Below are 10,998 nucleotides of genomic sequence, written 5' to 3'. Positions count from 1 at the left end.
GTACACGGAAACAGCCAGTGTATTTGAAGAAAATACACTGGGCGCCGATCATGGAGAGTTTATCCCCGTTGTCAACTCCTGGCTTTCAAGAGAATCACCTGCTTACCGTGTGTCCTGGAGATGCGTGCTCTTCCTCGTCCCGGAGGCTTTCATAAAGAGGCAGGATGCTGCGATGGTAGATGCTCCACCAGAGGTTGAGAAATGATGCCTGGTGCTGGTGGACCACCCCGGAGCCCTCCTGCAAAACCGAGCCAGTCTGCGGATTGTACTTGTAGTTCCAAGGCTTTGAAGACCCCAAAAAGTGGACCACCTTCGCACTAGAACCGAACCTGAGAAGGAAACGCAAAGCATTCTCCTTTCCACTCGGAAGGGATCAGACACGCACAGAAAGCATTCATCAAACATGAGACTGGTCAAACACAGAGGCGTATGAACATTTGTCTCAACACATTATCGACAATCATGTAATTACACCGACTTTGACTTGCAGTTACTTTAAAGATAATTTTTTAAACCATCAACATTTGCAGTATTTCATTTTCTATACACCAAGAAAGGTAATCCTAACCCATTGGGATATGCCTCAAAACTGGAAGAATAAATCTAGAGTCTTATAAAGATGCACTCTATGGTGGCCCAGACCATCATCTCCTTTAAAAGATAGGCACATGGGGGCTGGCCCAGTGGCGTAGCACTTAAGTTTGTGTGCCCTGCTTTGGTGGCCCGGGGTTCTGGGGTCAGATCCCGGGTGTGGACCTACGCACCGCTCATCAAGCCATCCTGTGGTGGCGTCTCACATATAAAGTAGAGGAAGACGGACACGGATGTTAGCCCAGGACCAATCTTCCTCAGCAAAAAGAGGAAGATTAGCAACAGATGTTAGCTCAGGGCCAATCTTTCTCACCACACACACACAAAAAAAGATAGGGACAAAACAATAATGGCTTGTATAGTAGATAACACAAGCTGCAAACCAGAATATTGGTTTCTTTTACGAAATTATGAATTTTCTCCTCTCAACCATTTCTTTTCCGCATTATCATCACTCCCGTCATCCAGGAACCTTTTTAAACATTGTTTTTGTGTAATCGCCTTCCCATGAAATTTTAATACCACATTCTCACTAGATGTCTATGTTTTGTAAGTACCTCTGTGCTTTATGCATTAAAAGGGATATGATTTTTTCACTCCCCAAGAACCAATTTCTGCCTTCTTGGGGGCAATATGGCCCCCGTTAAAAATGCACGTTCTAGAATGATTCATCCCCTAGATCCTTCTCAGATTTTCTATTTTCATTCATAATAATGTCACCTATAGCAGCAGATCTCAAAATTTTGGTCCTAGGACCTCCTGACATTCTTAGAAATCACTGAAGACCAAAAGAGCTTTCTTCACGTGGATTCTATCTATACATATATTTTCTGCAGCAGAAATTAAAACGGAGAAATTAAAAAATATATTTACCAATTCATTAAAAAACAAACAACCCATTATATGTCAACACAACTTTCATATTTTTTCTTGAAAAAAAATAACTATATTTTCAAAAAAACTTGTAGAAAGAGTGACATCGACCATCTTAAGAGGAGACAGATGGTTTCTCATATCTGGGTGTGCATTCAGTGCATCTCTTTATCACGACATAGAGTTTCTGTAAAATCTCACGGTCCACTTACGAGAAAATGACAGTGAAAAAGGAAAATATGATCTTAGAATTATTTTTTTAAGTCGTTTTGACTTTGCAGACACTGGAAAGACCTGCGGGGAAACCCGCAGGGTTCCCTGGACGACAGTTTGGGAGCCACTATCATTAAGACTAATTGCCTTGACTACCTATCATTTAAAGCAATGAGCAAGCAGGGGATGATCTAATCTTTTTTTTCCAAAATGCCGAAAGCTGGTATACATCCTGAGAGACAAGGTGGTGACGTGGCGGCAGGCCCAGAAGGATCCGGCACGGTGGAGAACTCACTGTTTGAAAGCAGGGCTGTAGGTGTAGGTTGTGTTACTGCTCAGGTTATAGATGAACGGCAAATGCTTGTGGATATCGGCCGTCGACCAGCTACTGAAGAAACTGTTCAATAAGCCTTGATCTGCTCCTAGATAATTAACAAGACACCCAGCGAGATTAAGGATGTACCGTGCAGTATCCTGAAAGAATGCACGATGTGTTTGAAGACAGAACACCGGAATTCTACGCCACTAATTGTATTTCTTCTCTCTGCCCGCTAAAACATCCTCATTGTCTCAAAAGTGACTAATAACCCGTGCCACTAATTTAAAAAAGGCACAGTCTCTCCAAAATTCTCCACCAATAACCCAAACAATTAATAATAAAATCACCCATTGTCTCCAAAATTCTCCACTCCAATCCCCATAAATTCTATCTGGTAGCAACAATACTCTGTCCCTACCATTTTTGCCAGGTTTATTAACTCCTCATCCTTACCTAGAGGGAATTCTTCATTGGTCTAGTATTTCCTTTTACGTTACAAAAATTCTAGCACTTTTCCCATCTATTCATGCCCGTTCAGATATCTGGCTTCTGGTTGGCTCATTTCAATTTTTTCCCTTTATTCTATATCAGGAGTCAGCCAACTATACCCTGTATCTATTTTTGTAAATGAAGTTTTATTGGAACACAGCCACGCTCATTTGTTGAAGTCTTGCCAATGGCTTCCTTCACCTCACAACCGTAGGGATGAATATTTGCCACAGAGATCACAGGGCCCACGATGCTAAATATTTATTGTCAGGCCCTTTAGAGCAAGCTTTGCCTATCCATTCTGTAGGATGGGGACCGGGGAGTCATTCTTTCTACCCATTGAGGATAGTTTCAATGGTTCTCTCTGTTTTGTGTATTTACTTACTAACTTCTTCATGTATTCCTATTATCCTGCCTGGCCTTACTCCTCTATCTCCATCTTTAACTGACTTCAACTCGCCACTCTCAAATATGGGGTGGGAAATGAGGAGGAGGCGGAGGTAGGGATACTGCCAACAGCCCCATTCTCTTCCACAAATTCCCGGCTTCCCCTCGCCTACCGTCAAAGCTGCCATGGTCGGTGGCATGCTGCAGCAGGAGGCTATGAGTCTCGAGGGAAGGTTGGAAAACAAACACACCGCTGTTGAAGCAGTCCGGCCAGCCAGGATCCGGGGCTGCAGAAAACTCGCCCCTCTCGAACAGCTCATCGATATTGGACAGTACCTGGGGGAGCGGAGGGTGGGGAACCTGTAGCAACTCTTCTCTTACCTCTGGTCCACAAGTGAGAAATCCAGCGGGAGCTTTAGGACGGGCCAGACAAGTGGTCACTGAGCGAGCGGAAACCTGTGCCCAATGTTTCGAGTGACACTTCTCTTGTAGGTTTATATTCAAAAGAGAAGAGTGCGTGCTTAAGATTGCTCTCCAGTTTATTTCAAGTGATTGCAACAGCACTGTCTCTGAAATTCAATTATTTTCTCGAGGTTCCTAAGATTCTCCACGGAACTTGCTTAACTGTATAACCTCTTGAATCCGGCAAATGCGATTAATGAAACTATGGAAACCGTGAACGGAGAGGTTTGCAAGTCAATATCACGGAATCTGTTGCCTTCCAGGGCTTGACGACTGACTACAGACCCCCCCTAACACCTACTAGCTTTCTAAATTATGCTCTGTTTGGAAATTTTAAAAAAATCACTCTGATTGCACTATTGTTCCTATATTCCTCTGCATCTCTTTCTCTTCCTACAGAGGTGCTTCTGCATGACTAGGACAATCCAGAACAGATTGCCAACTCCCCTCCAATTTCATTTTACGTTTCAACTTTGCAATACTGATTTTGAAAGTGGCCACCAGGGGCTCCCACACGGCAGGTCACAACCCCAAATGACCCCTGGGGGATGCCATAGCTCAACAGACCAGGCACACCAGTCCAATGAGGACTACACAATTCAATATACAATCCAGGAATAATATATTTGTTTCCAATTATTCCATTCTGTGTAGATGAAATAATGTGATTACAAACACCTCCCAGGGAAGATACACACTGTCAAGTCCCTCAGTGTCTACAGCAGGGTGTAGTGCTGTGCTGGTGGGTATGTTATCCCGGATTTTAATGGACTGAACGTTGATGGTGGTAAAAGACACACGTTACCTCATGGGAATCCACCAGCAAGAGCTAGCAGCCTGGGTAAGTTGGGAGAGGCATGGTCTTTGACGGGCTCCTTATCAAGTGGAGAGTCTGGTCCTCACCCTCCCCTGTACTCACCAGGGTGTCTGCATCCAGGAAGACACACTTGCTATAGTGGGTCAGTGTCCAACAGTGAAGCTTGGTGAGGGTAACTCCAAGCTCAGGTCTCTTCAGAATGGCCAGGTGGATGTAGTCGGCACTGTCTATCAGGTTCACCTCAATTACCTCATCAAACACCCTCGAGAGGATAACCCTGGAAAAGACACACGCCAAACAGTGGGAGAACGGGAGAACATTGAACACAGGACACGCTATCTTTCAGGAGGACACACGTTGGCTGCTCACAAACATGGAACGTGGATACAAAACCCCATCACACTCACCGCAATCTTCATATTCAGGCTTTATTCTTTCCATGGATGTCTTAGAGCTTTGCACATTTTCTACTTATGCTCAAAACTTATGCAAACTTGAACAACTTGACAAATTGTACAGAATTGGTTTAAGATAGACTGATTTGGGCTATCTCTTAGGAAGGCACTTCTCTTTGCAAAATGCACAGGTAGTGAGGAACGAATGCCGAGCAGGTAGAAACAATCTACAATCTCTGTCAGTTTTTACTTTGTGTATTCAAAACCCACGTTGTTAGCTGCATACAAGTCTAAGTCCCAAATTTTGAAAGATCGTGGGGCCGGCCCAGTGGCGCAAGTAGTTAAGTGCGCGTGATCCGCTGTGGTGGCCCAGGGTTCGCCGGTTCGGATCCCAGGCGTGCACCGACGCACTGCTCGGCAAGCCGTGCTGTGACGGGATCCCATATAAAGTGGAGGAAGATGGGCACGGATGTTAGCCCAGGGCCAGTCTTCCTCAGCAAAAAAAAAAAAAGAGGAGGACTGGCGGATGTTAGCACAGGGCTGATCTCCTCACAAAAAAAAAAGAAAAAGAAAGAAAGATTGTACCTTTCATCAAAATGAAATCTGCCTGTGTTCCACTTAATTTTTTTTTTTTTTTTTTTTTTGCTTAAGTTCTCCTTCATCACAGCTAGCAAATCTTGTGATGACAGAAACTTAAGGAAGTGCTAGAAAAAGGGTGGGGGCACATCAAAAGGATTCAGGGAACCAACCAGGAGGAGCTCCCAATGGCCAAAGCTGAAGCAATTTGATCAAGAAAATAAATGACAAACCCAAAATATAAAATGAATACTCATGGGTTCATACGGATATAATAATTGAATAAACAAGTAAATGGGAAGAAGAGGCAGCTCTTCCTTACAGAAGAATTCCAAGTAATACATGTAAAAGGAATGAGGGAAATAGAAAATCAGCATTAGGCAAACACCACAGATAACTGTTGAGACCAGATTCACTGATGGATGCTAAAACCAATGGGTAAAGGTTTTGAGGAGAAATAGCATGTTCTCATAGTCTAAAAGTATCTCTCCCAAGATATTTATCAACTACAAAGAGAAAAATAATAACAGTGGAGAAACACCATAGATACCACCTTATCCAAATGACTGAGAGTGACATTATCAGTAACAAGATGTAGCAACACCACGTTCTCCCTGATACGATGCACTAAGAAAGGTACATCACTTCTGAGGGCTCTTCTTTTTGCCAAAAATGCATAACGACAATATAATCATGAGAAAACACTGGACCAACCCAAGTGGAAAGGCAATCTATAAGACAACTGACCAGTACTCTTCAAAAATACCAAGGTCATGACACGTAAGGAAGGAAGGAACAACTGTCATAGATGGGAGGAGACTAGAGAAGACACGACAATGAATGCCATGCTGGGTCCTGGATTGGACAGGGGAACAGGATCATATCATATCATATGCATCCCTTTATTTTCAAGATTTGTTGTTGTTATTTAAGCTGTCTCCTGTACACATACAGCATATGGCTGAAGTTTAGGTTTCTTTTCCCATGTTCAAAGTCTCTGTCTTTTAAAAGGGATTTTTAACCCATTCACCTTTATTATAAACATTGATCTATTTGAATTAAGTTCTGCAGTGTTTTTGTTTTTTCTTTTTTCACATTTATCCTACTTTCTTCTTCTTTGTAATCCTTTCCAACCATTTATGGCATGGATTGGGTTTTTTTCCATTCCATGCATTTTCCATCAATGCTTTGAGAGTTATACATATCCTTTTGACTCTCCCAGTCGTTACAACCCTTTGACTGTCAACAATCATATTTAAATATATTTTCTGTCCAATGTAAAGACAGTCATCATCTATATCTTCCCCCTAGACAAGACAGGAACATCAGTGGATGTTCACCCATCTTCCTCCTGGCTGCTCCCCCAATCACTCCCAGAGTGGAGTGTTAATTCCAGATTATTTTCATAATTATGCACAAACATATTTCCAGTTTTACTCATTTCTTTGTTTAGCACTGCTCCTTCTATACTATTTCTCCTTTCCTGGATTCACATTTCATTTTGCTTGAGTATATCCTCAAACAATTTTTTTTCTCAAAGGTCTTTGAGGAATAAATTTTTTGAGCTTTTGTATATCTGAAACATCTTTATTTTGCTTTCAAATTACACTAATTTGGCTGAGTACAGGAATCTCATTTCAAAATTATTTTGCCCCAGAACTTTGAGACATCAACCATCTCAACCAGACTGACAGCGAAATGCATTTAGGACTTTTTCTTCATTCTTGGTGTTTTGAAATACCACCCGTTTGTGTCAACATTTGGGTTTTCTTCATTCCTTCTGCCCAACACTCAGGGAACATTCTCAATCTAAAATCCTTTCTCAGAGTTGAAATAGGACATGAGCTATTTCCTCTAATCCGTTCTCTCTGCTTTTTTTCTTTTAGAAACTCCTATTATTAGACAGATGTTGGAGCTTCTGGGTCTATCTTTTCTATCCATTAGTAGCTTTTTTGCTTTTACTATACATTTATTTGTGCCTATTCATTGCACAGTATTCAAAGTAACTGTCTCTCTAAGAAAGGACTATTTCATCACCAATTTCCCCCTGGTTTTTGCCCAATTATTTATGGAATTTATGGCATTCTTGTGGTTGTATAAAGAGCATGGGGTGGAGGGAAGGAAGGCAAGAGAAATACCACTCTGTGTGATTACAAAAACAACAGTCTGATTTATGTCCTTAAATGCTTCTGTTCAGCTCTGCTTTTTTCCCTAAAATAAATTCCTGGAAATAGAATTAAGTGTCATGAATGCAATTTGTTTGAAGTGATGAGCACATGCTCCCTGCAGAAAGACTCCTCCCATCCACACTTGCACCATACAGCCTGGGAGGGGAGTAGTCTCCCAACACCCACACCCCTGGTCATTTATGGTCATTGGTCACTGTTTGTCTTCTACTGCCCCAACTGTACAATAGGGCACTGTTCCTCAATCCTCCCAATGACTGTGAACCATGTAATGGGTCCAATAAAATTCAACTGGGTCTGCCACACTGACCCCTTCCCGTATTTCTGTGATGTTGTTTCTGAATATTTTAAACCTCATCTTGAGTAGACCAAACGACTTAAAAAAAATAAATGCTGAGAGCTTTTGACAGCCGAGGAGATAGGAATCTAAGAAAGAATCATATTTTTTTTGTTCCACTCATACCATCATTCAGAGGATGATGGGTGAGTAGGCAACCACAGAAAGGTCCCCCCAAGGATGGGTGTCCAGCCACAGGGTCAGCCCTCCCAACTCGGGGTCCACTGGAGTCTCTGGTCTGACTCTGAAGGCCTGGTGACCTGGACACAGGAAAATGTCCACCATAACTAAATATATTTTCTTCTCTTTTCTCCCTTTGGGGCCTGAAGGGCTCATCTTATGCGAGAGGAAACCCATTGAAGCATCAATTAATCTGAAACACTTTTAAGAAAATGGCGTATAGCAAATTTGGCTCAAGTCTAATCACATCCCTTGATGTCAATGACTAAGGTGTGGCCTCCAAACACCAACGTTTAAGAAGATATTTGCCAACCTAACTAGTCATAAATATTACCAACTAAATATAGATCGTTCATGCTTTCTCCCACTGTTGCATTCGTCTGCCCATCTTTGCCTACTGTTTGTAAGAGTTCTTTGAATATTATAAAGACAACAGTCCCCCTCTCCATTATAAATTTTGTAAATGTGCCCCCTAGATTATCTTTTACTTTTGCATGTAATATTTCTGACACACAGCAGTTCTGGTGTCCTTTGCTGGGAAAATGCCATGCCCAGCTTTTAGATGAATGGAACATCCAGTTATGTCAGCGTCTGGAGACAATTTCGGTTGTCACAATTGCAGGGAGGGTTGAGGGGTGGTGATCCTACCGGAATCTGGAGGGTGGAGACCAGGGATGATGCTCAGCACCCCACAGTGTACAGGATGCCGCACCACAGAGAATGTGGACAGCCCTACATGTCAGTATGTGAGGTGGAGAAACCCTGATCTGTTTACTTCTAAGATTTCCCTATGCTTTAAAATTTTACCTTTACATTTATGATCTACCTGGAATTCATTTGGGCACATGCTTACCTTGTATATTAAAAGGATCACATCATTGCCTTTGTCTGATATATAGATGTGATGAATTACATTGACACAATGGACTATCCTAGCTTTCTTAGAATAAGCATCATTTATTTCTTTACTATAGAGCCTGAGTTGCCTTGTTGTATTCTGTATTTGAGGGGCTTTGTTCATCTATATGTAAACACAATTAAACTTGTAAATCAAATTTGGGTGTCAAGATTAGGACAATTTCTTAAAATAAATTAACACATTCATTTTTTTGTAGGCTCAGAGATTGTTTTTATTGCATGGACATTAATTCATCGCGGCCAATTTAATAGAAAATCTCTTATAACTGCCCAAATCCAGGATCTTTCTACCAGACAAGACTTTGATAACATTTTCAATTTCTCCCATGGTTACTGGTGAGCAGAAGCTGTCTCCTTCTTCTGGTATCAATGTGGGTCATCTGAATTTCCCTAAAAGGATCAAACATTGCTTCAATACTGTCAATATTATCAGTAAAGTGTACTAGAGAGTATTTGCTTTCAAAATTTAAATTTCATCCTAATGACTACTTTTTCATTTCAATTTTGAATATTTCTGTTTTCTCTAGTCGAAAGCTTATTTTTAAATAATCCAAAACTCAGATTTGTTCCTTGTTCCCAATTATCAGTTTTTGTTTTTTCCTTTATGAACTTATTCCTTCTGTTTGCTTATGTATTTTTTGTTTGTTTGTTTTATATAAAAAATTTTTTAACTGGATAATTTCTTCACTGATTTTTTTCCTCTGGTATCACTCTAGCTGTCCCCTTTGGTTTGTAAAGTAGCATTCACAAGGCAATTACTGTTGAAATAGTATGTGACTCAAGCTTTCATTGGTTCACTTAACAAGTTATTTAGAAGAGAATTTCTGGTTTAAAACCTCCAAGTGGGGGCCAGCCCGGTGACGTAGTGGTTAGGTTTGCGCATTCTGCTTCAGCAGCCTGGGGTTCACGGGTTCGGATCCTGGGTGCGGACCTACTCACCACTCATCAAGCCATACTGAAGTGGCATCCCATATAGAAGAACTAGAAGGACCTACAACTAGGATATACGACAATGAACTGGGGCTTTGGAGAGAAAAAAAGAAAAAGAGGAAGAATGGCAACAGATGTTAGCTCAGTGCCAATCTTCCTCAAAAAAATAAAAATTAAAAAATAATAAAAAATAAATAAAATGTCCAAGCGGACCACATCTTTGTTTTTTGTTTTTTGATTTTCTTTTTAGTTTTGGTATTAACGTCTAAGTTTATTACATATAGTCAAGGAATATAACAATAATCAATTCCTACTCCAAGTAACATATTGAATACCTCCTTGTACCATTAGTACAAAATCAATTTTTCTAAGTGGTCCATGGTTGACGAGAGAAAAGATTTTTGTTTACATAATGCATAACATTTTAGAGACACCTCATACATTATTCATTAGATAAATTTATTTATGTGTTTGCTTTCTTTGTGAGTTAAAGACCAGGTGGGCTATATAGAAAGACTCTCTCACCACCAGTCTCTCCAATTCCATGCATATCTAATCGATTTTGTTTATATGCTTTATCTAATGATCGTTGGGGCATAAAAGATCATGTCTAGTATATCTCAAACATGAATTCTATGCTTTATTATCTAGCGTCTCCTGCCTGAATTCTTACACTCAGAAAACCATATAACAGTCTCCACTTTTTCTTTCCTCTATGTATTATCCAGTCTCTCTGTCCACCCTTTATTAAATATATTGGATAATATTAATTCTTCTAAATATGCATAGTTTCTTAAATAAATTTACAACAATAATTTACTCAACTCCAGGTTTTTACTTTCCTCCTTACCCTGCTAAAAAGAACTTTCCCATTAAGTTCTGTATTTTCTTCAATGCTCAGTCAACAGCCGACAATTTTCTCAGTACCAAACACCCTAAGCTCTGCTATGCGTGAGAATCTCTTCCTATCGCTTTGCCAGTGAATGACTGATGTGGCTGGGTATAAAAGTCTTGGGTCCAAAAACTGTGGTTCCACAATTCCACGTCTCCATTATTTTCTAACCTTTGTAATGAAGAAGTCTGAGGTCATCTTTGCAGAGAAACCTGCTTTTATTAACCTTGGAGACACATAGAAGAAATCTTTACCATGACAACTTTAAAAATTCTTCAGTATACATATATCCATGATTCGTTTTTCTTATTTGGCCTACTTGTGTTTGGTGATATCCATTTTCTCTGGTATTTCTTCAACTCGGGAAATTTTCTTCAAGTACCTCTTTGTTTATTGCGATGATTTCATTTCTTTGAGCTTTTTATCAGGTACA

General features: G+C 40.5%; 1 protein-coding gene across 4 annotated transcripts in view; it reads right to left on the bottom strand.

Moving 5' to 3' along the window:
* Window positions 1–10,998, bottom strand: part of LOC147911604 (glycogenin-2-like) — a 42,866-nt gene that overhangs the window by 21,945 nt on the left and 9,923 nt on the right. For all 4 annotated transcript variants that reach the window (XM_087427851.1, XM_087427848.1, XM_087427852.1 and 1 more), the window contains exons 4-7: window positions 4,254–4,428; window positions 3,046–3,208; window positions 1,973–2,099; window positions 107–329 (exon numbers count right to left, since the gene is read on the bottom strand). In XM_087427851.1, coding sequence (XP_087283977.1) covers window positions 107–329; window positions 1,973–2,099; window positions 3,046–3,208; window positions 4,254–4,428 — 688 coding nt within the window. The remainder of the gene's footprint in view (window positions 1–106; window positions 330–1,972; window positions 2,100–3,045; window positions 3,209–4,253; window positions 4,429–10,998) is intronic.

Source organism: Ceratotherium simum, chromosome Y, assembly GCF_057802395.1.
Source record: "Ceratotherium simum simum isolate JZ-2026a chromosome Y, ASM5780239v1, whole genome shotgun sequence".
Classification (NCBI taxonomy): Eukaryota; Metazoa; Chordata; class Mammalia; order Perissodactyla; family Rhinocerotidae; genus Ceratotherium; species Ceratotherium simum.
This window is presented reverse-complemented; position numbering and strand designations above follow the sequence as displayed.